Raw genomic sequence first — 25,525 nt, 5'->3', positions numbered from 1 at the left:
GAGCCTGCACTCTAGAGCCCGCGAGCCATGACTACTGAGCCCATGTGCCACGACTACTGAGCCCGTGTGCCACAACTACTGAAGCCCACATGCCTAGAGCCTGTGCTCTGCAACAAGAGAAGCCATCGCAATGAGAAGCCCACACACCACAACGAAGAGTAGCCCTGGCTCACCGCGACTACAGAAAGCCCGCGCGCAGCAACAAAGACCCAACGAAGCCAAAAATAAATAAATTAATTAATTAAAAAAAGAAAAGAAAAGAAATGTAATTTTTTTTCTTTTTAATCATTGCATCAAATAGGATAAAATGCCTAGGAATAAACCTACCTAAGGAGGCAAAAGACCTGTACTCAGAAAACTATAAGACGCTGGTGAAAGAAATCAAAGGTGACACAGATGGCAAGATATACCACATTCTGGGAGTGGAAGAATCAATATGGTCAAAATGACTATATTACCCAAAGCAATCTACAGATTCAGTGCAATCCCTATCAAATTACTAGTGGCATTTTTTGCAGATCTAGAACAAAAAATCTTAAAATTTGTGTGGAAACACAAAAGATCTCGAATAGCCAAAGCAATCTTGAGAAACAAAAATGAAGCTGGAGGAATCAGGCTCCCTGACTTCAGACTATACTATAAAGCTACAGTAATCAAAACAGCATCGTACTGGCACAAAGACAGACTTATAGATCAATGGAACAGGAGAGAAAGCCCAGACATAAATCCACGCACCTATGGTCAATTAATCTACGACAGAGGACGCAAGAATATGCAATGGAGAAAAGACAGCCTCTTCCTAAGTGGTGCTGGGAAAACTGGACTGCTATGTGTAAAAAAATGAAATTAGAACACTCCTTAACACCATACAGAAAAAAAACCCAAAATGGATTAAAGACCTAAATGTAAGGCCAGATACTATAAAACTCTTAGAGGAAAACACAGGCAGAACACTCTGACATAAATCACAGCAATACTTGGATCTACTTCCCAGAGTAATGAATATAGAAACAAAAACAAACAAATGGGACCTAATTAAACTTAAAAGCTTTTGCACAGCAAAGGAAACCACAAACAAAAGGAAAAGACAACTCACAGAATGGGAGAAAATATTTGCAAACGAAGAGACCGCCTGGAGATTAATCTCCAAAATACAAAAAACAGTTCATGCAGCTCTACATCAAAAAAACACAAACAATGGAATATTATTCAGCCATAAAAAAGAATGAAACAATGCCATTTGCAGCAACACGGATGGATCTACAGATTATCATACTAAGTAAGTTAGAGAAAGACAAATACATGGTTATCACTTATATGTAGAATCTAAAAAATGATACAAATGAACTTATTTACAAAACAGAAAAAGACTCACAGACTTAGAAAACAAACTTACGGTTACCAAGGGGAAGGTTGGGGGGAGGGATAAATTAGGAGATTGGGATTCATATATACATACTATTATATGTAAAATAGATAATCAACAAGGACCTACTGTATAGCACAGGGAACTCTACTCAATACTCCGTAATAACCTATATGGGAAAAGAATCTGAAAAAGAATAGATATATGTGTATGTATAACTGAATCACTTTGCTGTACACCTGAAACTAACACAATGTTGTAAGTCAACTATACTGTAATGTAAAATAAAAATTAAATAAAAAACTAAAAAAAAAAAAAACAACAAAGTAGTATTTACTTCTACGCTGGACCAAGAAGGAAATTCTGGGTAAAAAAATAGTCCTTTTCCTAGGCCAGGGGAAATAAGTAGATAAACTAGCTGCTTGGACACGTAGAAGAGGGGAGTAGGAATCAGTAAACTAAGACGTGTTCCACATGTTTTCTTATATTATTTTCCTCTAAACTCCTGAAAATATACTCTTGACCTTCACTCTGTCCACTTCTTACAGCTTCCTTTCTGGATCCCTTGCCTCAAGCCTTGGAATTCACCAACGTGAAACAGGCATGGTTATCCTTTCAGGAGGCCCAAACAGTTGGATTATTTCCAGCTTTAGAAGTACACTGGAAGCTAACTGGCTTTGTTGTGCTATTTGAAACTCATTATCAGATTTCTCCTTCCAAAACATATCCTGCTACATAACACCATACCTATGTATTCACCACTAGAAAATTATTTGGTAGAGGCTTTCTGGGTTTCTAAGAAATTTTATTAAAAGGCAAATTTCCCCAGGGTTATTAGCACATATGAGTGATTATGACATACCTAAGAACAGATTCCCAAACAATAAATCATAAGACACGTGACCAGAGAGTTCATGCTACCTCCCAGCCCTAACAGCTTTACTGATTCTAGTAAATACATTTATTTTTTGTATAATTTGTAATAAGTTTATTAAGTTATAAGTATAAACTATGTCCTGATTACTAATACTGATGTCTATTTAAAAATCAAAGTAAAGAATATTTTTAAAATAATACTTAAGCATGACTTAAGCAACTTTCTGAGAAAATTTCAGATGTTCTCTAATATTATATCCAACTCAGTTTTCCTTAATGAATTAACTGTGTTCTATTTCTAGTGTGACCCATCTATTGTCTATTTATTTCCTCCTATCTATCATGATAAGACTTTTAAGCATTCATTCATTTAGTTGATATTTATTGAATACTTATTTTGTTCTAGGTAATGGGTTATAAGGGCATAGCCCTAAACAATACATATCCAGGCCCTGCCTTCCACAAACCCAGGGAGTTAAGAGATTTTTTTCGTTACTTGATAATAACAACATCCTTGGGAATTCCCTGGTGGTCCAGTGGTTAGGACTCCATGCTTCCACTGCTGGGGGCCCGGGTTCGATCCCTGGTTGGGGAACTAAGATCCCATAAGCTGTGTGGTGTGGCCAAAAACCAACCAAACAAACAAACAAAAAACCCCCAACTTTATCCTGATAATCTCTTTGGAGCTAGATAAAATTACTTGAACAACTTCTACTAAAAATGCCTCTTTTAGAGGGCATGTACTTCAACATAATAAAGGCCATATATGACAAGCTCACAGCTAATATCATACTCTTTGGTGAAAAACTGAAAGCTTTTCCTCTAATATCAAGAACAAGATAAAGATGCCCACTCTTGCCACTTTTATTCAACATAGTATTAGAAGTCCTAGCCGGAACAATTGGGCAGGAAAAAGAAATAAAAGGTATCCAAATTGGAAAGGAAGAAATAAAACTCACTATTTGCAGATAATATGATAGTACATATAGAAAACTCAAGACTCCACCAAAAACTCAGAACTAAAAAATAAATGGAGGGACTTCCCTGGTGGCACAGTGGTTAATAATCTTCCTGACAATGCAGGGGACACAGGTTCGATCCTTGGTCTGGGAAGATCCCACATGCCGCAGAGCAACTAAGCCCGTGTGCCACAACCACTGAGCCTGCGCTCTAGAGCCCGCGAGCCACAACCACTGCGCCTGTGTGCCACAACTACTGAAGGCCATGCACCTAGAGCCCATGCTTTGCAACAAGCGAAGCCACTGCAATGAGAAGCCCGTGCACTACAATGAAGAGTAGCCCCCGCTTGCCGCAACTAGAGAAAGCCCGCGCACAGCAACGAAGACCCAACACAGCCAAAAATAAATAAAAATAAATTTATTTAAATAAATAAAAATAAATAAATGCAATAAAGTTGCAGCATACAAAATCAATATATTGAAAGCTGTTGCATTGCTATACACCAATAATGAACTATCAGAAAGAGAAATTAAGAAAACAATTGCATTTACAATTGCATCAGAAAGAATAAAATATGTAGGAATAAGCTTAGCAAAGGAAATGAAGGACCTAGACACTGAAAAGTTTAAAACATTGATGAAAGAAATGGAAGACACAAGTAAATGGAAGTGTTCCATGCTCATGGATTTGAAGAATTAATATTGTTAAAATGTCCATACTACTGAAGGAAATCTATAGATTCAGTGCAATTCCTATCAAAATTTCAATGGCATTTTTCACAGAAATAGAATAAACAATCTTAAAATTTATGTGGACCCACAAGACCCTGAATAGTCCATGCAATCTTGAGAAAGAAGAACAAAGCTGGAGGCACAACACTCCTTGATTTCAAACTATATTACAAAGCTCTAGTAATCAAAACAGTATGGTATTGGCATAAAAACAAACACATAGATCAATGGAACAGAACAGAGAGCCCAGAAATAAACTCACACATAAGACAATTAATTTACAATAAAGGAGCCAAGAATATACAATGGGGAAAGGAGAATCTCTTCAATAAATGGTGTTGGGAGAACTGGACCACTCTCTTATGCCATATACAGAAATTAACACAAATGGATTAAAGACTTTAACATAAGACCTGAAACCATAAGATTCCTAGAAGAAAACATAGTTGATAAACTTCTTGCCATTGGTCTTGGCAATGTCTTTTTTTTTTTTTTTTGCTCTGACAACAAAAGCAAAGGAAACAGAAGCAAAAATAAAAACAAACAAAAAAAAAGTGGGACTACATCACACTAAAGCTTCTGCACAGCAAAAGTAATCAACGAAATGAAAAGGCAACCATCTGAATGGGAGAAAATATCTGCAAATCATATAGCTGATATGGGGCTAATATCCAAAATATATAAAGAACTGATACAACTTGATAGCAAAACAAACAAACAAAAAAACCCACCAAACCAATTTAAAAAATGGGTAGAAAATCTGAATAGACATTTTTCCAAAGAAGACAATCAGATATCCATCAGGTACATGAAAAGATGCTCAATACCACTTATATCAGGGAAATGCAAATCAAAACCCCAATAAGGTATCACCTCATGCCTGTTAGAGTGGCTGTTTTCAAAAAGACAAGAGACAGCAAGTGCGGGCAAGCATGTGGAGAAGAGAGAATCTCTGCACTGATGATGGGAATGTAAATTGGTGTAGCCACCATGGAAAAGAGTATGAGAGGTTCCTCAAAAAATTAAAAATACAACTACATATGATCCAGTAATTTTACTTCTGGGTATTTATACAAAGAAAATGAATACACTAACTTGAAAAGATATCTGCACCCCATGTTCATCGCAGCATTAATTATGATAGCCAAATTATGGAAACAACCTGTGTCCATCAATGGACAGATTGATGAACAAAATATGGTATGTATATGTACAATGGAATGCTATTTGGCTGTAAGGAAGAATGAAAGTTTGCTGCTTAAAACATCATGGATGGACCTTGAGGGCATTAGGCTAAGTGAAATAAGTCAAAGAAAGACACATAATGTATTATCTCACTTATATGTGGAATAAGAATGAAGTCAAAACAACAAAAATAAACCTCATGGATACAGAGAACAGACTGGTGGTTGTTAGAAGCAGGGGTGTGTATGCGTGTGGGGGAGGTGGAATGGGTAAAGGGAGTTAAAAGGTACAAACTTCCAATTATAAAATAAGGCATGGGGATATAATTTATAGCATGGCAACTATAGTTAATAATACTATATTACATATTCGAAAGTTACTGAGAGAGTAGATCTTAAAAGGTCTCACCGCAAGAAAGAGTTCTGCAAATATGTATGGTGATGAATGTTAACTAGACTTACTATGGTGTTCATTTCATGATGTACACAAATGTTTATTTTGTTGTAAGCCTAAAATTAACATAATGTATGTCAATTATACCTCAATAAAAAAAGTAAAAAAAAAAAAAAAGGGAAGAAATGTAAGCTTTCATTCTTTCCCAAAATTCATTAAAATTATTTTATTCATATTTATCATAAGTAACCAGGCTCACACTTACCTTTTATCTTCACATACTGCATATCTGGATTAACACACAGGGCAAGGTTACTAGGTAGAGTCCAGGGAGTAGTTGTCCAGGCAACCAAAGATATATTTTCATCTTCCTCCAAAGGGAAAGTTACAAATACTGAAGGATCTTGAACATCCTGAAATAAAATGAGATAAAGTATTTTTTTACAGACTCCATAATAGTAGACATGGAAGAAAAACGAACTGATCCTAAAGAATAAAATAAACTTTTATTTTCAGAATAAACTGAGCTTTAAAAAAAATCTGCCATATTTGTAAAAAGAAAATACAAAGTGAGAAATTCCAAATACATTTTTTACATAAAGAAAATGCTTTAATAATTACCTTAGTAGTCACAAATAAAACATTTATAGTGTAGCAAGTGGGATACATAAATGAGGTTTCACTATTACAATGATCTATTTTATAATAAGTCCATAAAGAATTAGGTCAATAAAATAACGATTTTGGAAAACAGTGTTATTCTTTATTTGAATTGAAGGGTATATGAGAATTCTTTTCAACTTTTCAGGAAGTCTGAAATTATGCCAAAAATTAAAAACAAACACAATCCTTAGTACACACTCATAGTATGGCCAAAGTGAAAAAAGACAGAAAATACTAAGTGCTGGTAAGGATGCAGTGTAATCAGAACTGTCTAGTGGAAGGATAATCCCTTTGGGGTTAGAGTGGGAGGCAATGAACCATGGTCCATGGGTCAAATCTGGCCGTTACCTGTTTTTATAGAGCCCAAGAGCTAAGAATGGTTTTGACAGGACTGACAGATCATCTGGCCAACAAAGTCTAAAATATTTACTATCTGGCCCTTTACAAAGTTTGCCAACTCTTGTACTAGGGCTAAATTTAAGTATACCTTATGACTCAATAATCCCACTCCTGGGAATGTGTATATATGCTCCCCAAAAGACAAGTTCCAGAATGCTCACAGTAGTACTACTGATAAGAGCCAAAAACTGGATATTACCCAATGTCCATCAACATTAGAATGGATAAGTTAAATACTATACAGTAATTAAAATGATGATCTACAACTACACACAACATGGATGACTTTCACAAACATAATCTTGAGCAAGAGAAGCCAGACGCAAAAAAAGAACAAACTGGACAATTCCATTTATATTTAGTACAGAATCAGCAAACAATGAGGTTGGAAGTGAGGACAGTGGTTGCTATACAGGAGTGGGGGGATACATGCTAAACTGAAGGGACCATGAGAAGGGAGAGCTTTTGACAGGTTGACTGACAAGGTTCTTCTTTAACTTTATCTGGGTGTTGGCTTCACATATATATTCATTTTGTGCAAGTATATGGAATAGAGCAAGTAAATGGAGGAGCAAAAAAGTGTTGTCTTATTAAGCCAGGAAATAGGTACTAAGATATAAAAATTATTAATTTTAGTATGTATAGTAATAAACATAAAAAAATTAAAACGCCTCTAAAGGGAAATCTAAATAAAACATTAACAGTGATTTCCTTTGGGTACTGGGATTATAATTTTTTTCCCTCTTCTTTATATCTTCTATGGCTTCTCAATTTTCCACAATGAGCATAAGCCTCAAAAATAATCACATCAACCAGACTTCCAAAAACTAAAAATTTAGGCAATATAAAAAATAAATATTTTTATATACCACAAGTTGGTTTACCTTTTGGAAAAGCTGGAAGGACTTTCTTCTGTAACTCAATTTAGTTCCGTACAGCTTGCTCTTTCCCAATAAGAGAATGTATTTATTTACTTATAGAAGAGTATAAACTTTGAAAACCCTAGGACCTAACAAGCTATAATGGGGCTCTAACATGTAAAAATTTAGTTACCAAAGAAAATTCCAGCATAGTACACAAGGATTTATATTACAAAACGTTTGGAGCAACACCAATTGTTACCATTTAAAAAGAAAAAAAAGGCTGTGCCCTCTGAACACCTCAAATATCTATCAAAAGAATGAATAGATAAATTGTAGTCTATTTGTTATATGAAACACTGTACAGCAGTTAAAAATAAACTTAAAGCTACATGTATCAATATGAAGAAACTTTAAAACATAATGTTTAGTATAAAAGGCAAGGTGCAGAATAAGTACAATGAATGAGATTTAAAAACTTGCGAACAACACTAAATACTGTTTATGGATACTTATACAGATAACAAAAATATAAAAATATGCATGAAAAAGAAACACCAAATTCAGCATAGTGGTTACCTATCAGGATGTGAAGAAGGAAATGCAAAAGAGAAATGTGCTGTAAATAAACAAACTGTGGTATATTCACCTACACAGAAATTAGAACAAAAGATCCAAAACTACACATAACATGGATGACTATCACAAACATAATGCTGAGTGAGAAAAGCCAGAAACAGAATACATAGTGGATCTTTCCACTTCTTCAAAGTACAGAACCAGACAAAACTAATCAACTGCTATCTGTGACATTTGATGTATTTGAAATCAACAACAACAGATGCATTTAGTGAAACCCATGTTTCGTTTTTTAATTTTTTGGCCATGCCGCGAGGCTTGCGGGATCTTAGTTCCTTCCCCAACCAGGGATTGAACCTGCGCCCTCGGCAGTGAAAGCACAGAAGACTTGCCACTGGACCACCAGGGAATTCTCCTCGTGAAAGTCATTAAATGGTATATTTAAGATTGGTGCATTGAATTATAGGTAAAATTTAACCCACCCCGCCAAAAAAACCATAAACAAAACAAACATAAAAATGAAGTACGTATTTCTATAAAATGCAGAGGACAGAGAAAATGTTAAATTAGATTATGGAGATGTAATCATCAAAACTCAAGATTGTGGGAAACTACAAGATAATATCTGTTTCCCAAACAACAATTTGCAAGGGGGAAAAAAAAAAGAAAAAGAAAAACATGGAAAGAGAAATGGAGACCTACACATTAAAACAGACCTAAAAGACAACTATTACCATGTATGAACCTTCCTTATGTCTCGATTAAAACAAAACAAACAAGAAAAAACAAACAAAAAAAACCAACTAGAAATAACCCGAGGGAAAAACAGGATGCTGTTTATGAGACAAATAGAAATGTGAACACTGATGATATGCAGGAGTTAAACAACTACAGAATATTTAATATTAAGAATATTAAAAATGATTGATGATGACTTTTTAAGGTGTGATAATGGTACTCTGGTAATGTTAAAGAAATATTTCTTATCTATTAAAGATATATAATGAATTACTTATTGATAAAATGATATGTCTAAAATTTGCTTTTGAAAAAGGGTCTGGGAGAAATAAGTGGAGTGTGTAGATGGGGCAGGATTGACCATAGAGATTGTAGGGGATACATGATAGGACATGGGAGTTAATTATTCTGTTAATTAACTATTCTGTCTACTTTTGTATATGCTTGAAATTCTCCATGTTAAAGTGTTTTTAAAAAGTAAGCAAATACAGCAATATTTTAAGATTTGACAAAACTTCAGTCTTTGGTACTCAATAGTTAGTATATTATTCTCTACATTTTTATGTGCTTAAAATATTTTATTAAAAAAAACATAACATGAGTACCACCATAGAAGGGTATTTAGGGGACAACAGGCAGGCATCATCATGCCGACCTCACAAGGATATGCAACGATCCAATGGGATGTTGAAAGCATTCTGTAAGACGAAAAGTGCTTTTGAAACGTAAGTGTTAATAATAATGATATGTAGGTAAATATACCACATTTGTTTATTTACAGCACATTTCTCTTTTCCAAACCTTAGCCATGAGATAGAATTCCAAACAAATCAACATCCTTTAAAAACAAAGAGGGTTAGATAAACTCAGAAATAAAACACCCCGTGAATATACATACAAGAGAACAGATAGTTCTTATTCCTGAAGACTTACAGTCTTTACTATCTCCCTGGATAAGGTAAAGCAGTACACTTTGTAAACAACAGACACGTCTAAACTCTTATACCAATGACAGCAAGTTATTCCATTCATCAAAGATCATAACACACCACCAATCGCAAATCAGATTTTCCTCCAAGTACTTTTAACAAATAAATGATATTACAAAGCCTCAGATGAGGCACAAAAACACCCTAAGCAATAACCCTTATGAAACAGTGACTGGAGGAAAATAGAGCAGAGTTGGACTTATTAAACAAAGAGAGGCATCAAAATATGGTTAAAACAAGCAAAACCTATCACATTAAGACACATCATTCACATCACTCCCCAGGCTAACATTCCACACTGGGACTAAGTTACCATGATCACCACAGCCATTTAACTTCTGAGTACATAACTTAACGCCAATGACATCTCACATACCCTGTAATTCTGGTGAGATTCAAAGTTGGAAAGTGGAGTATTGCATGCAGTGGAAAAGGGCATGACTTTCACTCCTCTATAAACAAGGCCTTTATCATAGAGCTGTTTGAAGACCCACCTGGCAAGTAAAGAGACAGAATTTTACAGTTACATAACCATAATTCTATTTTCCCAAATGCAAACATTTATGCCAGTTTCTGTTTGTAGTTTCTCACAGCCGAAGAAGTGGAAACACAATGTCTCTCAACTGGTGAATAGCTGGTAAATTACAACACATCAGTATAATGAGATATTATGTAGACATTAAAAGTGCAAATATCTGTTGACATGGAAAGGTGTTCATGACTTGATGTTGACTGAGAAAAGCAACTGACACCATACTGTACAAATACCAATTATGTAAAACTGTATGTATCAGTATACATATTTACATTTTTAGAAATGCTAAAAAAGTAGATTTTCACCAATATGTTAACTATGGTTGGGATTTCAGACTTTTTTTTTTTAATTTAAATTTACTTACTTATTTATTTATTTTTGGCTGTGTTGGGTCTTTGTTGCTGCGCGTGGACTTTCTCTAGTTGCAGCAAGCGGGGGCTACTCTTCGTTGCGGTGTGTGGGCTTCTCATTGCGGTGGCTTCTCTTGTTGCGGAGCACGGGCTCTAGGCGCACAGGCTCAGTAGTTGTGGTGCAGGGGCTTAGTTGCTCCGTGGCATGTGGGATCTTCCCGGACCAGGGATCGAACCCGTGTCCCCTGCATTGGCAGGTGGATTCTCAACCATTGCACCACCAGAGAAGCCCAGACTTTTTGTTTTTCTTAATAGTCTTCTAGTATACTGCTTAAATTTTACTGTAATGGACAGTTTTACAGAGGCAATTTAAAAAGTATAAACCACTGGGATTAGGATCAGATCTCTCTCCTACAGTCAGTCAAAAACTTTTATTAAACACTTAAACATGTTGCTTTAAGCTAAACGTAGCAAGACACTGGAAAACAGTCATCCCAGGTTCTCCTGTGGTGACTACTCATCTTTCCCAATTGGGTGCCAGAATTCATTTGGTAGGAATCCTTACTTGTCTTTAACTCATTTTTACAGTTCGATTCCTATGTACTTGGCACAATAAATGAATTAAATTCTCTCCCATTTGTTAAAATACATTTTTATGTAAAACTGTGCAAGTATTTTCATGGTATTCCTTTGGCTTTGGACAAAGCCTAAAAGGTGACATCTTGTAACAAATTTCCCAAGTTTAAACTCAATCTTAAATTATATTCTCTGATGCAAGGACATTAACAGGAGACCAGAGGAAAAGTGTCAGATTTGTATCATAAGACCAAGATTCAAGCCTAAGAGCCATAGAGTTAGTTGAGTGATCTCAAGCAAGTCACAACCACTCGCCTTTACCTCAAAGAGGGTCCTAACCCAATCCACAGGACTTTCTAGATCATCTGGGAAAATTCATGTGGAAGTACTTTATATACTTAAAAGCACCAACTCAATCTAAATTATCACCATCAAATTAATGTTATCATTTTAAATGTATCTCCTACTATTTTTTTAATATTCACCCTAGGTCTATATGCCTTATTTATATGTCAACATGTTCCTCAGGAATAACTAACATTCTAATAACAAGAGGCTTTGAAAACGGTTTTCCCCCGATTCAAGTATGTTTTATGTAAATTAAGAAGTCTGATGTAGAGCTATATTGTCCAACATGGTAGCACTAGCCACATGTGCTCATTTAAATTTATTAAAATTAGAAATTCAGTTTCTTGGTCATACTAACCACATTTAAGTGCTAAACTGTCCTGATCTAGAGCATAAAGAGTACCTTCTTTTTCAGAAGTTTAAGAGAAACCCTGCTTTTTAGAATGCCCTAATCATGAGAACTCCAACTACTCAGAGAAATGGGAAGCCTCCCTGTCCAAAGTTTCTGCCATGTCAGAGAGTTTAATCAGCTCTCACCCTTGGGTACATGGGTCTGGAGATGCACCCACAGGGGCACATCAGAGTCAGAGGGTCTGAGAACTGTCCCACGGTATCTAGCTCCTCAAAGGCAAAGGCATGTGCCAAGCATGTGCAACAGATCTTGACTAACAGAAATGTAATCAGGTAGATAGGACGACAGTAAGAGGCACAAGCACCTACAGTACAGCACAAAAATATGTATCCTACAAAAGAGCTTTGCAACTCACCTGTAATCTTGCATAATTTAACAAAAGTAGGACTCCCTCAAGGCCTGAGTTATGTACATAGGTCATTTTGCAACCATAATAACTATTTGCCCATTAATGATACATAATGATTCTCAGACTATTGTAGGAGGCTTAGGTTAAATCACCTATCAAGACTGGCATTGGGCTTCCCTGGTAGTGCAGTGGTTAAGAATCTGCCTGCCAATTCAGGGGACGTGGGTTCGAGCCCTGGTCCGGGAAGATCCCACATGCCACGGAGCAACTAAGCCCGTGTGCCACAACTACTGAGCCCGATGCCTAGAGCCTGTGCTCTGCAACAAGAGACGCCACAGCAATGAGAAGCATGCACACCGCAACGAAGAGCAGCCCCCAGTCACTGCAACTAGACAAAGCCCACATGCAGCAACAAAGACCCAATGCAGCCAAAAATAAATAAAATAGATTAAAAAAAAAAAAAGACTGGCATTGCAACAGCTGTCTTGTAATAGTAAAAGGAAGCAAAATTCATTTCGAAACTCATGAAACAGTGACTGCATATACAACTTCTCTTAGTAAAAAATTCAAGTACACACCTCTTAGACTTAATTCCTTCAAACAAACAAACCCATTTCTGAAACCTAATTTTCCTAAAATTTGGTACTAGTTAATTTGACAAAAAAACCTTTAACTCACATCAGGCCATTTATATTCTTCATTTATTTTACTTAGTGTGAATAGTTATATGTTCTGATATAGAAACACTAATGAAATTGATTACAGGTTGCTGCTCAATCTGCTAGGGCCATTATATACTACAGAACATATGGATAACCTAATACCTTTCTAGAATCCAAAATTTACTGAATTCAAAAATAAACCTAGGGGTGGAAGGGACGAATAGGTGGAGTACAGTGGAATTTTAGGGCAATGCATAATTCTAGAATTATGGATATATGTCATCACACATTTGTCCAAATCCACAGAATGCATAACAAGAGTGAACCCTTATGTAAACTCTGGACTTTGGGTGATTATGATCTGTCAAGGTAGGTTCATCAATTGTAACAAATGTATCCCTCTGGTGGGGGATGTTGATAATGGAGGAGGCTATGTATCTGTGGAGGCACAGCGTATATGGGAAATCTGTATAGCTTCCTCTTTTATTTTTTTAGAGCATTTTTAGGTTCACAGCAAAATTAAGTCTTTAAAAACAGAAACAAAACAAATACATCCCCAAAGATTTCAGATAATTGTGGATCTGAAAACAAGCGGATTCATGCTAGAGCATCTCTACTATCTAATATAACAAAATAGTCATTATATTTCAACTTCAAATAAACTTACCAGACAGATTCCATGAATTGTGGATAGAGAGTTTTGTAGTCATTGTCAAAGTCAATCCATCGGCCAAGTCTGGTAATAGTAGACTTAAAAAATATGAATATTAGAGTTTTTAGACAATGGTATTTGTTATTGTATAGCAATTTGTTTTACTTCTATTATCACTACATATGATGATTTTGGAAAAACAGAACAATCAATGGTTCAAGTAAATGTATACTGTAAACAACACATTTTGTAAGGTTAAGAACAAGTTTTCTTGGCATTCATCCTACATGCAGGGAATGTTATTTACAAGTATTAACATTCTTTTATAAAAGTCTACCAAAACTACCATTTGGCAAACACCACAAGTCTAACGGTTGCTGGCATGAATCATCAATGGTTGCTAAAATTACTGAGTCATAGTATGATAAGGAACAGGGTACTTACTAATTACAAAGGAAAAACTGCAACTTTACAATGGAGAAACCTGACAGAATAACCTTAGTGAACAAAGTGAACAACACCAATGAGACTTATCAGCATCATAGGCCTTCTGATATGATACACTGAGAAGGGGATGATGTTACTTCTGAAGAATAGCAAATTTGACAGTCAAAGTGGTAAGAGAGTAAAGATGGAAAAAAATAAAAGCCAGACATGTTTTTAAGTTGTACATATATATTAATCTGAGAGCCACGGAGGAAAGGGGGAGTTGAGGACCTTTGTTCCTAAGCACATCAGAATAAGAGAGGACAAGAGCTCTGCTGGCACCAGACAGTTACTAAAATGTACCAGTTGTGGGAGCTCTATTACTAAGAGAAGCAGTGGGCAAGATGGGAGTCAATATAAAACAATGTGTACAAATGTGAATTGTTTTTTACATCTGAATTTTTTTATTGCCAAGATTCAAGCCAATCTATTTGCTAGGACAGCATGATTCCTGTCATATACTGTGGGTAGGTAGGAGATTAAACATGGAAGACCAATCAAGCACATAGAAATCAGAAAAGAGAGGGTTCAGTTTAAGCTAACAGTTTAAGTAATGGAGTTGAAGATGGAAGCTAAACACTCATTTAAAGAGGATTATCAACCCCTCTTTTGTTACACTTTTGGACACATCTCATAAAAAGCACAAGGAACCATAAAACATTTCAACCCCCATTTAAAGGCTAGAGTTTTTTTTCATTCTACTTAAAGTAACCAAAAATACCTTCCACTCAGTAGAATATCGCATCACAATTGCTCGGCACTGACTGTTATATTCTGCAATCCCCAATTTGGCTACATCCTCTGGTCCTCTGATTCCCAGTGTCTTATCAATTTCATATTCCTGAAAATTTGCAGTAAGATTGTTAACATCCCTGCCCTATGAAACAAATGCAATTCGACAAAACTAGAAAATAAAACAGATTAAAAAAAATTAGTTCTCAGAAAATCTACAGAGAAAACAAACTATAAATAGTATTATAAAAATGAAGAGGGCTTCCCTGGTGGTGCAGTGGTTGAGAATCTGCCTGCCAATGCAGGGGACACGGGTTCGAGCCCTGGTCTGGGAAGATCCCACGTGCAGCGGAGCAGCTGGGCCCGTGAGCCACAATTACTGAGCCTGTGCATCTGGAGCCTGTGCTCCACAACAGGAGAGGCCGCGATGAAGAGTGGCCCCCGCTTGCCACAACTAGAGAGAGCCCTCGCACAGAAACGAAGACCCAACACAGCCATAAATAAATAAATAAATAAATAAAATTAAATTAAAAAATAATAATAATAAAAATTAAAAAAATGAAGAAAGTCTGATTATAGCAAAAATTCATACTTTAACATATTATGTAATGAAATCTAATGCTTATTAAAAAATCAAAACATTATGAGGCTGGTGACTCAAACATACCACAGGTAAACCATGACAATCCCATCCAAATCTTCTGTCAACGTGAAGCCCACTCTGGTGAGCATATCTTGTAACTATATCTTTAATTGTCCCTGCAAGTATATGTCCATAGTGAGGCAGTCCAGTTGCAAAAGGAGGCCCATCATAAAAGGTAAATCTAAGAGGTAATAAAAATACGTTAAGTTACTTTAAAACAGACAGCAAAAATTTAGGACAGCATTTTTCTATAGATAGCTCCTGTAACTGTAGAGCCTTTGGGGAGAAGAAAAGCTGCGAGGCTAGGAAACTCAGACATAACTGATTAGATATCTACTGGAGGCCCTGCCTTTAAAAAAGCTAATTATGACAGAGTTGGAGAGACCTGTATTGGACCATCCATCCTTCATTAATTAGTTCCATGATATAAGGGAAATTATTCATCCTGATCCTGAGTTATCTATAAAATAGGGCAACAAACACCTATGATAAAGTTTTTGAGCACAGGAGACACATGATGAAAACAGTAATTAAAGAAAGGACTGGTCTTTAGGTGAATGAAGACTAGAGGCAGGAAGTACCCCAATAGGAGGCTATTACACTACTAGTCTAAATGCTTAAATGAGGGTAGTGATAATGAGAAAAGTGGAAAGGAAGAGAGTGATATAAAAACTCTATTCGGAAGACCTCTTATTCTTAAAGACTCTACCTTTACCAAAGAAATTCACATACTTTGGCCTATGTTTTGATTGCTTTAAGCATTCCTGAAAACAATTAAAGTCGGACCAAAACTGCAAGATTTTCTCTTCTTCAGCAGGAAAATTGATGTTTTCTGGAACTTGCTGAACCATTTTGTTACTGCAAGAGAAATCAAATTTATTATTCTCAAAAGAGAAATCTAGGAATAACATACATTAAAATAAATGTACCTATCACTAGCCATGATACTACCTGGTACTTAAAAAAAATTCCCCTTTCTTTAAGGTAAAGTTCACATACCATAAAGTTCACCCTTTTAAAGTATATAATATGGGACTTGCCTGGTGGTCCAGTGGCTAAGACCACACTCCCAATGAAGGGGGCCTGGGTTCGATCCCTGGTCAGGGAACTAGATCCCACATGCCACAACTAAAAAAAGATCCCACGTGCTGCAATGAAGGTCCCGCATGCTGCAACTAAGACCTGGTGCAGCCAAATAAATAAATAAATATTAAAAAAAAATAAAGTGTACAATTCATTTTTACCTTTTTTTTTTTTTTTAAAGTATATTCACAAGGTTGGGCAACCACCACCACTCACTAATTCCAGAACATTTTCTTCACTACTCCCTCTTCTGCCCTCCAAGAACTTGTACACATTAGCAGTCACTCTCTATTCTCCTCTTCCCCAGCCTCCTGGAGACCATTAATCTGCTTTCTGCCTCTCTGGATCTTCCTATTCCGGACATTTCACATAAATGAAATTATGTACATACAGCCTATTGCGTCCGGCTTCTTTTACTTAGAATTATGTTTTCGAGGTTCATCCATGTTGTGATATGTACTCATACTTCATTGCTTTTTATAGCTGAATAATATTTCATCATATGGATATGCCACTTTTTGTTTATCCATTCATCAGTTCATGGACATTAGCATTGTTTCCACTTTTGGACAGAGCTGCTATGAATATTCATGTATAAGTTTTTATGTGGACATGTGTTTCCAGCTCTCTTAAGTAAATACCTAGGAGTACAACTGCTGGGTAATATGGTAACTGTATTTAACTTTTTGAGAAACTGCCAAAATGTTTTCCAAAGCTGCTGTGTCATTTTACATTCTCCCCGCAGAGAATAAGATTCCAGTTTTTCTACATCCTCACTCCTTATCGTCCATCTTTGGATTATAGGAAATCCTAGTGGGTATAACATGGTATCTCATTGTGGTTTTGATTTCCATTTCCCTAATGATTAGTAATGTTGAGCTTATTGGCCATTTCATACCCTCTTTGGAGAAATGTCTATTCATCCTTTGCCCATTGTTTAATTGGGTTGTCTTTTTACTGTTGAGTTGTAAGAGTTCTTTATATTCTAGATAAAATCCCCTTATCAGTTACAGGATTTGCAAAAATTTTTTCCCATTCCGTGGCTTGTTTCTTATTTTCTTCATGGTATATTCTTTGAAGCACAAACACTTTTAATTTTGGTGAAGTCCTGTTTATTTACTGGTTTCGCTACTTCAACTTTTGGTGTCATATCTAAGAAACCACTACAGATAACAAGGTTGTGAAGTTTTAGCTCTTATATTTAGGCCACTGATCCATCTTGAGTTATTTCTGTATATGGTATGAAGTAGAAATATATGGTACTTTTAAATTTATTTCAGAATTTGTGTCCAATTCACACTCTTCACTTATTCTACAACTACAGTATAACATTTAGTAATTGCAGACAACACGCTTAAAAAAAAAAGAAAATCTTGGCAATTCTATCTAATGATACAAAAATTCATTAATAATCTGAAAAAATAAATCTCAAAGTAGGTAAAAATTCTTACCTACATTCACAGGACAGAAAGTACTTCTGCTGAATCAACCTAATCTTTCTGAGGAAAACAGGCAAAACCTAAAAAAATTGTGAAGCTAAAAAGATGAGAATCACATTCAAATAATTCCTAGCTCATTCTAATTTTACATTTTATCACTTTTGTTGCTTACTCATGATTTTTGTAAAAGACAAACTCTATATCTCTCTGATTTAGTGCCTGGTGAGATAAGTCTTAAAGTATCTTTTTTCAGAAGTTTGTTAATAACCTCTTTCAGAAACACTTGATCAGTCGGGGCTTAACTATCTAGTGAGCATCCTCGAGCCCATTCCTCCTCAAAGCCTATTTATTCTCACTTTATAATTCTAATAAGGCTGGTGACCAGATTTCCAAGCCAACATCAGATTAGAAGGGGACAGAATTGCTAATAATGAGAAAACAACAGAGAAGGTGGAAAACCTTAAGAACACAAGAACTGTAACAGTCTGGGATAACTGACTCTAGGAGCAAAGAGACTTACATACCTCAACCAATTCTGAAAACATCAAAGCCTAAGTACAGTAATTGACCCATGCCATCAAAAAAATTTTTTTTATAAAAAACAAATAAAAAATAAATTTATGCTAGAAATTATGGAGTTTCAAAGACAAATACAGTCCTTACTATGTTAACTCATTTCTATTCTATTTTATTTGACAGAGAATGTGAAGAGACTAACCAAAAGATTAACCATGAAATGGCAAATACACACATTGATTAAAAATAAAATTAGGGAATCTAAAAATTATATGGAAATTCAAGATCAGGGAAAATTTAAATCATGCAGCTCCTATGCTTTTATCAATTAGCAACACTGATTCAAAATATGACTGTGAGCTTCCTAGCAGCCAAGACAAGGGATAAAAAGTTAAAAGGATATTGATTTTGCACATAAGAGAAAAATCTATAAAAAATGAGATTTATGCCACTGAGGTCTGAGTCACACATGGAAATGAGTGATCTGTTTAATAAACATTTTTAACATCAGAAAAAACATTTTTTTAAGTTTGTTACAAGCGGTGTCTTTCCTTTTGTCCCCCTGTCATTTATTTTTGAGATGTGAGAGTACCTTTGAGTTTTATATAGGAAAAAAATAAGGAAAGAACAGGTGGGCCATTTAACTCAACTATCCATTTCTGATTAGAGTGTGCCATTAAATGTTATTAAACAGAAGTTGAAAGGCATTTTGGATCTTCAGTTCTTGTTATAATTTCCAGCCTTTGAAGGATGGAGAGAGGTGTTTGTGCATTTACTGATTTAGTAGGAGTCCTACTGGTTCAGTGACAACCTTACTAGAGGCCAATTGAAACTTAAGGGGTTACATTTGAAGACTAACAGATCTTTAGATATCAACATATTTATTTCTGTCACCCCCTAATGCTTGTCAAGGCTGGTCCTATGATTGCCAGCATCTATGGAAGTTGATTAGAGCAGACTCACCAGCCCCACCTTGGACTGACGAGTCTGAACCTGCTTTTTAACAAGATCCTAGGGGATGAGCATGCACATCAAAATTTAAGTCATTCTCTTAAACTGTTCTGACCATTATTCTGGAATATCTATCTGAACTTTTTTTTTTTTTTGAGAAAACGAGATTTAAGCTTTCTGTGAAGATGGCTTTTAACTTTTATAAAATTTTCTAGAGAGCTTCTACTCCCCCCAAAGATTAAGAACCACTGCATTATTAGGCCAAACACAAAGACCCATGCAATGGTATAGACTATTCCAGGAAGAGCCATGTATCAGTGACCGGGCTATGGCGGCTGCCGAGGAGAAACAGCCCCCATGCATAAATCACAGGATTGCTCTGGCCCCTCACATCCACTGGAGAGCTGTACCTGCACAACAGCATCCAGTAACCACAGGGCTCTTGGGGGAAAGGGGGAGCAGAAAGAAGAGGGAGATTAACCCTGCCAGGTCATGCTCAGGGAAGCAACCTCCTCTTCTTCCCTTTAACTATAATCCAAGGCCTCCACTATCTTCCTTATTCCATGACTCCTTCAGACCTCTTTAGCCTCAACTTCCTGTTCAGCAATTTCTAGATACCCTCCTTCACCTTTACTTGTATTTACCTCCACAGATCTTGGAAAAGCATACCAAAAACATTTTTGTTTAAAATAAATCTCATGATCTTCCTTGCCACACTTGCTCCCATTTTTAATTCCACTGTACTAGTAGTTCCACTATTCCTTCCCGTTACCTGAAATTTCTGAGTCACCCTTAATACTACCAGATGATCCCCACATCCAGTTGATCACCAAGTCATGTGGGTCTGACTTCTAAGTCTATTTCTCTATTCCCTCTTCCTCATTCTCAGGTCTTCATAACTTGTTACATTAAGTCAAATTTAACCCAAGAGGTGGGTCCATCTCCAGCCTTTTCACAGACTACTTATATCCTATTAACATATAACCCAGAGATTTACTTACACAAATGTATAAAATATGTACAAAGATATCAACTGAAGCGTTTCTATAGACAAATATCTGAAAACAACTTAAATATCCACGAATAAATTAGACTAAAATAAATTGTGGTACATCAATACCATGCAGGCATTAAAAATAATAAATCATAATATATCAAATATATATATTCCTTATACATACTGAGAAAGAAAAGAGCAAGTCACAGTTATAGCAATTTATACTATGTGTATTATAATATTTTCAAGAGATTAAAAATACACTAAGTCTATGTTTAAGTAATTCTGTATTTAATTTAGAAGGCTACCCACCAAACTTAACAATGGCTACCACCAGAGAATAGGATTAGATGAGGAAGGCGTGAAAGAACAGATTTTTATTTACTTCATATTACTCTGTTTTGATTACTTTTGAGTATGTATTAACTTTATCATAAAAAGTTTAAAAATAAAGGGAAAAATAAATACTATACATCCTACACACCACCTTTCTAATAGAAAAGTTCTGAAAGTATCACTTCTGTATTAAAAAAAGAAAAATGCAATGGTTCCTCACTCCCAATGGTTTCTGTCTTTTCAGTGGGGTAGCATGATCTTACCCACAATTACTACTCCTGGCCTTTACTCTTACAAAACTCAAGCTCCAACTACATCACATTCTTGACACTGCTGAGAAACAAAACTGCTTTGCTGACATACTGCTTTGCGTTCAGGCCCTTTCTCCAAACACTCTAGAACTACTTAGCTTAAATGTACTCTGCTCTATGGGGATTTACCAATCCCCTTTTTACAAAACTAATATCCCCCTCCCCGGAATCTGCTCCTCTCCTACACATTATGGTTTATTTGTATTGCATGCCCATGTCTCTCCAATTCAACTGTAAACTTATTGCTGGCAAAAGCATTTTACTATCTAACCTCTTACTATCCTACCATGTGCTTACACATGGTAGTGCTCAAAAAGTTTGAACAAATCCCTTTGTCAGCATCCTTAGTTTCCATCAGTGATATTTCCCCCACCTGCCTTTCCAATATCCCACTCCGGGGGCTCCTCTTGGCAAGGATAATGGTTAAGAGGGTTGGCTTTGGAATTTGACAGTTTTGGTGCCACAACTTAGTATGTGACTTACAGGAAAAGTTACTCAACCTTTAAACCTCAATTCTGCCACCTGTAAAATAAAGTCTGTAAATACAATGCTAATTTAACGTTAAGTGAAATAATGGCTATCAGAGCAATCACATGTCATCTATGGAAATTATTATCATTACTCCTTTGTCCACAAATTCTACTCTATTGCCTTTGCCCAGTCACTATATCATCTTTCTAAAAACATTTAAGAGTGCAATCTGCATTTAGCTGCCTTCTCTTCCCTACAATTCACTCTCTAATCACTTATGAAGAAGATATACTGTCCACCATTTTACTGATATTTACTCTGTAAAAGTTCATCGTATTACTTAGAAATCCCTAAAACAATTGCTTTGCCTCTAGTTTCATACTTCCTGACCTCTCTGCAACACCTGAATGAATGCTAGAAGTAATACTGTCAAACCTAATAAAAAACTTATCTTCTCTTCTGGATTCATTTCAAACACCACTTGACTCAAGAAGGAAACCACAAATTCATAAGGCTGGAAGCCAAGCATCATCTTCCACTTGTTCCTCACACGAAGCTGCTGCAGTGACTACAACAACTCCCCATCTCCTGAATCACACACACTTTAAAATCCTGCTATACATTATACTACAGTCCCCTGCACCATATCCCCAAGTTCCTTCTCATCTTCAAGGCTCCAAACCCACTGCAGTTCCTGAGAAGCCTTCTCCTTCTCCCACTTCCAAATCCCACTTAGGAACTGTCTTCCTCCTCTGTGCACTTGGAATACTGTGTTATTAGACTGTGTAAGAGCCGAGGACGGGGGATTCCCCTCTAATCCCAGGCACCCAGCAATAAATGCCCATTCGTGGGAGCCTAAGACTTTGTTCTTATGAATACCTAGACTTCCAAGTAATATCGTCCATCTTCTGAACTCCAGTAAGCTCGATCACACCAAATTCTCAGAACCACCCAACAGTTCAAGTGTTACCAGGATACCAGGCTGAAGCTGAGAAACTTCCAAGAGTTGTAATCCTCGGCCCGAGAGCCAAGCCAGGATTGGTACCTGGTGCTGAGTTCTTTCGCCCCACTTAGACCCCCTCCCAATGTTTTCCTTGGAAACGGATATGCACGTAACTAACCCATAGCCCAAAATAAACATTAAAAAAAAAAAAATCTTGTGTACCGGAGGGGACCGTGGATCCCAGTGGGCAGTAAGGGGCGTACCTGAGGGGCCCGTGTGCAGGACAGGTTGACCTGAGGGGCCCCGCGGGCAGGATGGGGAGTACCTGAGGAGCCTCCGCGAGCAGTACCAGGCGTACCTGAGGGGCCTCCGAGCCTGAGTACCTCGGAATGAGCCGCGTCTACGCCTTGGTCAAGAGTCTAGAGGTGATGCAACTCCCCAAAAGCGTGAAGCTAAGAGGAAGTGGCTTGGTTTGCATCGGCCAATCAGCGTCCGTCGTTTGACACGCGTCAACAAGCCGGACGCCGATTGGCCGCGTGGGTTCCAAGTCACGACCACCCGACCAAGCGTTGCTCTGTGACCTAGCAGGCTGTGCGATTCCGTGGCGTGGCGGCGACGCGCTGCGTCCTTCACGCAGCTAGGGCGACGGTGGCGGACACGACTATTTTGTGGCCTCCGGGGTGGGGACTGACTGGGAGGGGCACAGAGAGGAGGCTGTTGTGCGTCCTGGGCGTTGTTACACAGCCTTTGTCGGTGTTCACTGTACACAAGACGTAAGTGCATTTCACCAGGGGTTAACTAAATCCAACGATAGTAGCCTCAGTAATTATGTTGCGGGGCCGTGAGTGCGCAGTCTCAAGGCTCCTTTACTAGATGACCGTTAAGGAAAGCAGCCCTAGGCACTAGGACTATGTTTTCTGGTGTAGTGGAGACCTACACCAAACCACCTTGGAGTCTGCAAAAATGCAGAGTCCTGGGGCGTGGACTAGGCCTGCTGAGTCTCTGGAGGTGGGTCACAAAAATATGCATTTTAACACGCATCCTGGATAATTCTGTTGCATACTAAAACTCTTGACCCACCTATCTGAAGAGACCCTCCTGTTCCTCAGGGAAATGCAGAGGCCACAAAATGGTCTGTGAGGAGCTGAAGCACTGGTGGTCAGTGGTGTTCAGAGAAGCCTCTCCTTTTGTGTCCTTCAGTGCCACCTGCAGAGGTCTCATGAATTTTACTGCAGAAGTGATGGTAACAGCCATATGGAGAGAGATAAAAAGGAAGGAAATGCCTGACAACCAGCTTTAGAATTATTGTGTGTTTCCTGTATTGGAAACAAAATTATTTGCATATTAGTCTGCTTACTTATGTATTTATTATCACTGCTGTGAGTCTGCCCAGCACCTTTTGGATCTGCTGGTTAAAAACCAAGGAATCCAGGGGCTTCCCTGGTGGCGCAGTGGTTGAGAATCTGCCTGCCAATGCAGGGGACACGGGTTCGGGCCCTGGTCTGGGAGGATCCCACATGCCGCGGAGCGGCTGGGCCCGTGAGCCACAACTACTGAGCCTGCGCGTCTGGAGCCTGTGCTACACAGCAGGAGAGGCCGCGATAGTGAGAGGCCCGCGCACAGCGATTAAGAGTGGTCCCCGCTTGCCGCAACTGGAGAGAGCCCTCGCACAGAAACGAAGACCCAACACAGCCATAAATGGATAAATAAAAACAAATACTTAAAAAAAAAAAACAAAAACAAAAACCAAGGAATCCAGAGCCATGCAAAGGACAGTAGACCTCACCAGAGACTATGACGGAAATTTTAGCCCTTGACAAATTGAGAGTAATTCTGTATGTAACTGTTTAGTGTATCCAATAAAAGGACAGAAAAAAACTGATCTGAGAATATGTATAAGGCATTCCTTGATAAGTTTAAGAACACTTTGATAGTCTGTGTAGCATTCATTCAAGTCATACATGGTTTAGGAGCACCATAAAGGGATTAGAGTAGGGGATTTTATGTCCTTGCCCAAAGGGATGACTCTCCAATAACTTAACTTACTTCAACACATATATTTAGTAGTGTCTTTACCTTATTAACTATAAGTATTTCGAATGTTTTAATTTTCACATTCCTCAAGTTGCCACCTTGTTCAGTTCATTTTTATAATCTGTCCAGACAGCCCAGATTAGAGCAGGACAGAGGGCTTCCAGACAGGTGTGTCCAAGGGAAAAAAAGGTGGGGATGATAGGTCTAATTATTGGGTTGGCCAAAAAGTTCATCTGAGTCTTCCATAAGACGGTATGGAAAAACCCAAACAAACTTTTTGGCCAGCCCAGTATTTTAAAATGTCTGATGTCTAAATTTAATGTCTAAAACTGAAAAACCAAGGAATCACAGCATAAGCATGTTAGGTAGAAATTCAGAGATAAATATCAGAGGAAACAAAGTTTTTGAAGGTGGTTGTATCTGGGGAGCAGAAACGGGATGCAGAAGGCTACTTGATGTTACTTGTCTGCTCTGGAGAAGGGAGGGTGTAACATTGAAACATGGCCAAAAACTCTGGACACTTCTCACTGAGAGGTGAGGATCTATGTCCCCTCACTTTGAGTCTGGGTGGGCTCAGTGTGTTTTAACCTGTAGAATACAGTGGAAATAACTGAGCCAATTTCTGGACTAGGCCTTAAGAGACTGGCAGCATCTGCTTCCTACTCCTGAAACCTATTTGCCATGCTGTGAGGAAACCAATGGACAGGCACTGAGTGAGCAGTCCATTTTAGAAATAGATCCTTTAGCCCCAGCTGGGCCACTCCCATGATATTACACGGAGTAGAGATGAGCAGTCCCCATTGAGTCCTGACCAAGTTGCTTATTTGTGAGGAAAATGAACGACTGTTAATGGGATGGCTTGCTATGCAGCAATAGATAAGAAGGTATAAATATAATCAACATCAAGAGAAGGTGGAATATTTGGATTATTTATCCTCCTGAGTGGTGGTTTCCGTTTTA

The 25,525-nt window shown here is 37.4% G+C and overlaps 1 protein-coding gene and 1 non-coding gene across 8 annotated transcripts in view; both read right to left on the bottom strand.

Annotated features, from left to right (window-relative positions):
* IARS1 (isoleucyl-tRNA synthetase 1) overlaps nucleotides 1-22,974 on the bottom strand; it is a 79,773-nt gene extending 56,799 nt beyond the window's left edge. For 2 of the 7 annotated variants that reach the window (XM_068553779.1, XM_068553774.1), the window contains exons 1-7: nucleotides 22,795-22,966; nucleotides 16,217-16,342; nucleotides 15,509-15,665; nucleotides 14,831-14,950; nucleotides 13,639-13,721; nucleotides 10,116-10,233; nucleotides 5,777-5,924 (exon numbers count right to left, since the gene is read on the bottom strand). In XM_068553779.1, coding sequence (XP_068409880.1) covers nucleotides 5,777-5,924; nucleotides 10,116-10,233; nucleotides 13,639-13,721; nucleotides 14,831-14,950; nucleotides 15,509-15,665; nucleotides 16,217-16,335 — 745 coding nt within the window. In that variant the 5' untranslated portion in view covers nucleotides 16,336-16,342; nucleotides 22,795-22,966. The other 5 variants (XM_068553775.1, XM_068553776.1, XM_068553778.1 and 2 more) reach the window with 5 other exon arrangements.
* On the bottom strand, nucleotides 19,781-19,913 carry LOC137771073 (small nucleolar RNA SNORA84). Its single transcript, XR_011075290.1, has one exon. It is a non-coding gene; the product is annotated as a small nucleolar RNA SNORA84 (small nucleolar RNA).
* Nucleotides 22,975-25,525: the final 2,551 nt, after the last annotated feature.

The sequence above is a fragment of the Eschrichtius robustus genome, chromosome 10, assembly GCF_028021215.1.
Source record: "Eschrichtius robustus isolate mEscRob2 chromosome 10, mEscRob2.pri, whole genome shotgun sequence".
In the NCBI taxonomy this organism is placed as follows: Eukaryota; Metazoa; Chordata; class Mammalia; order Artiodactyla; family Eschrichtiidae; genus Eschrichtius; species Eschrichtius robustus.
The sequence above is the reverse complement of the archived record's forward strand: the minus strand, read 5'-3'. Positions and strand labels throughout refer to the sequence as shown.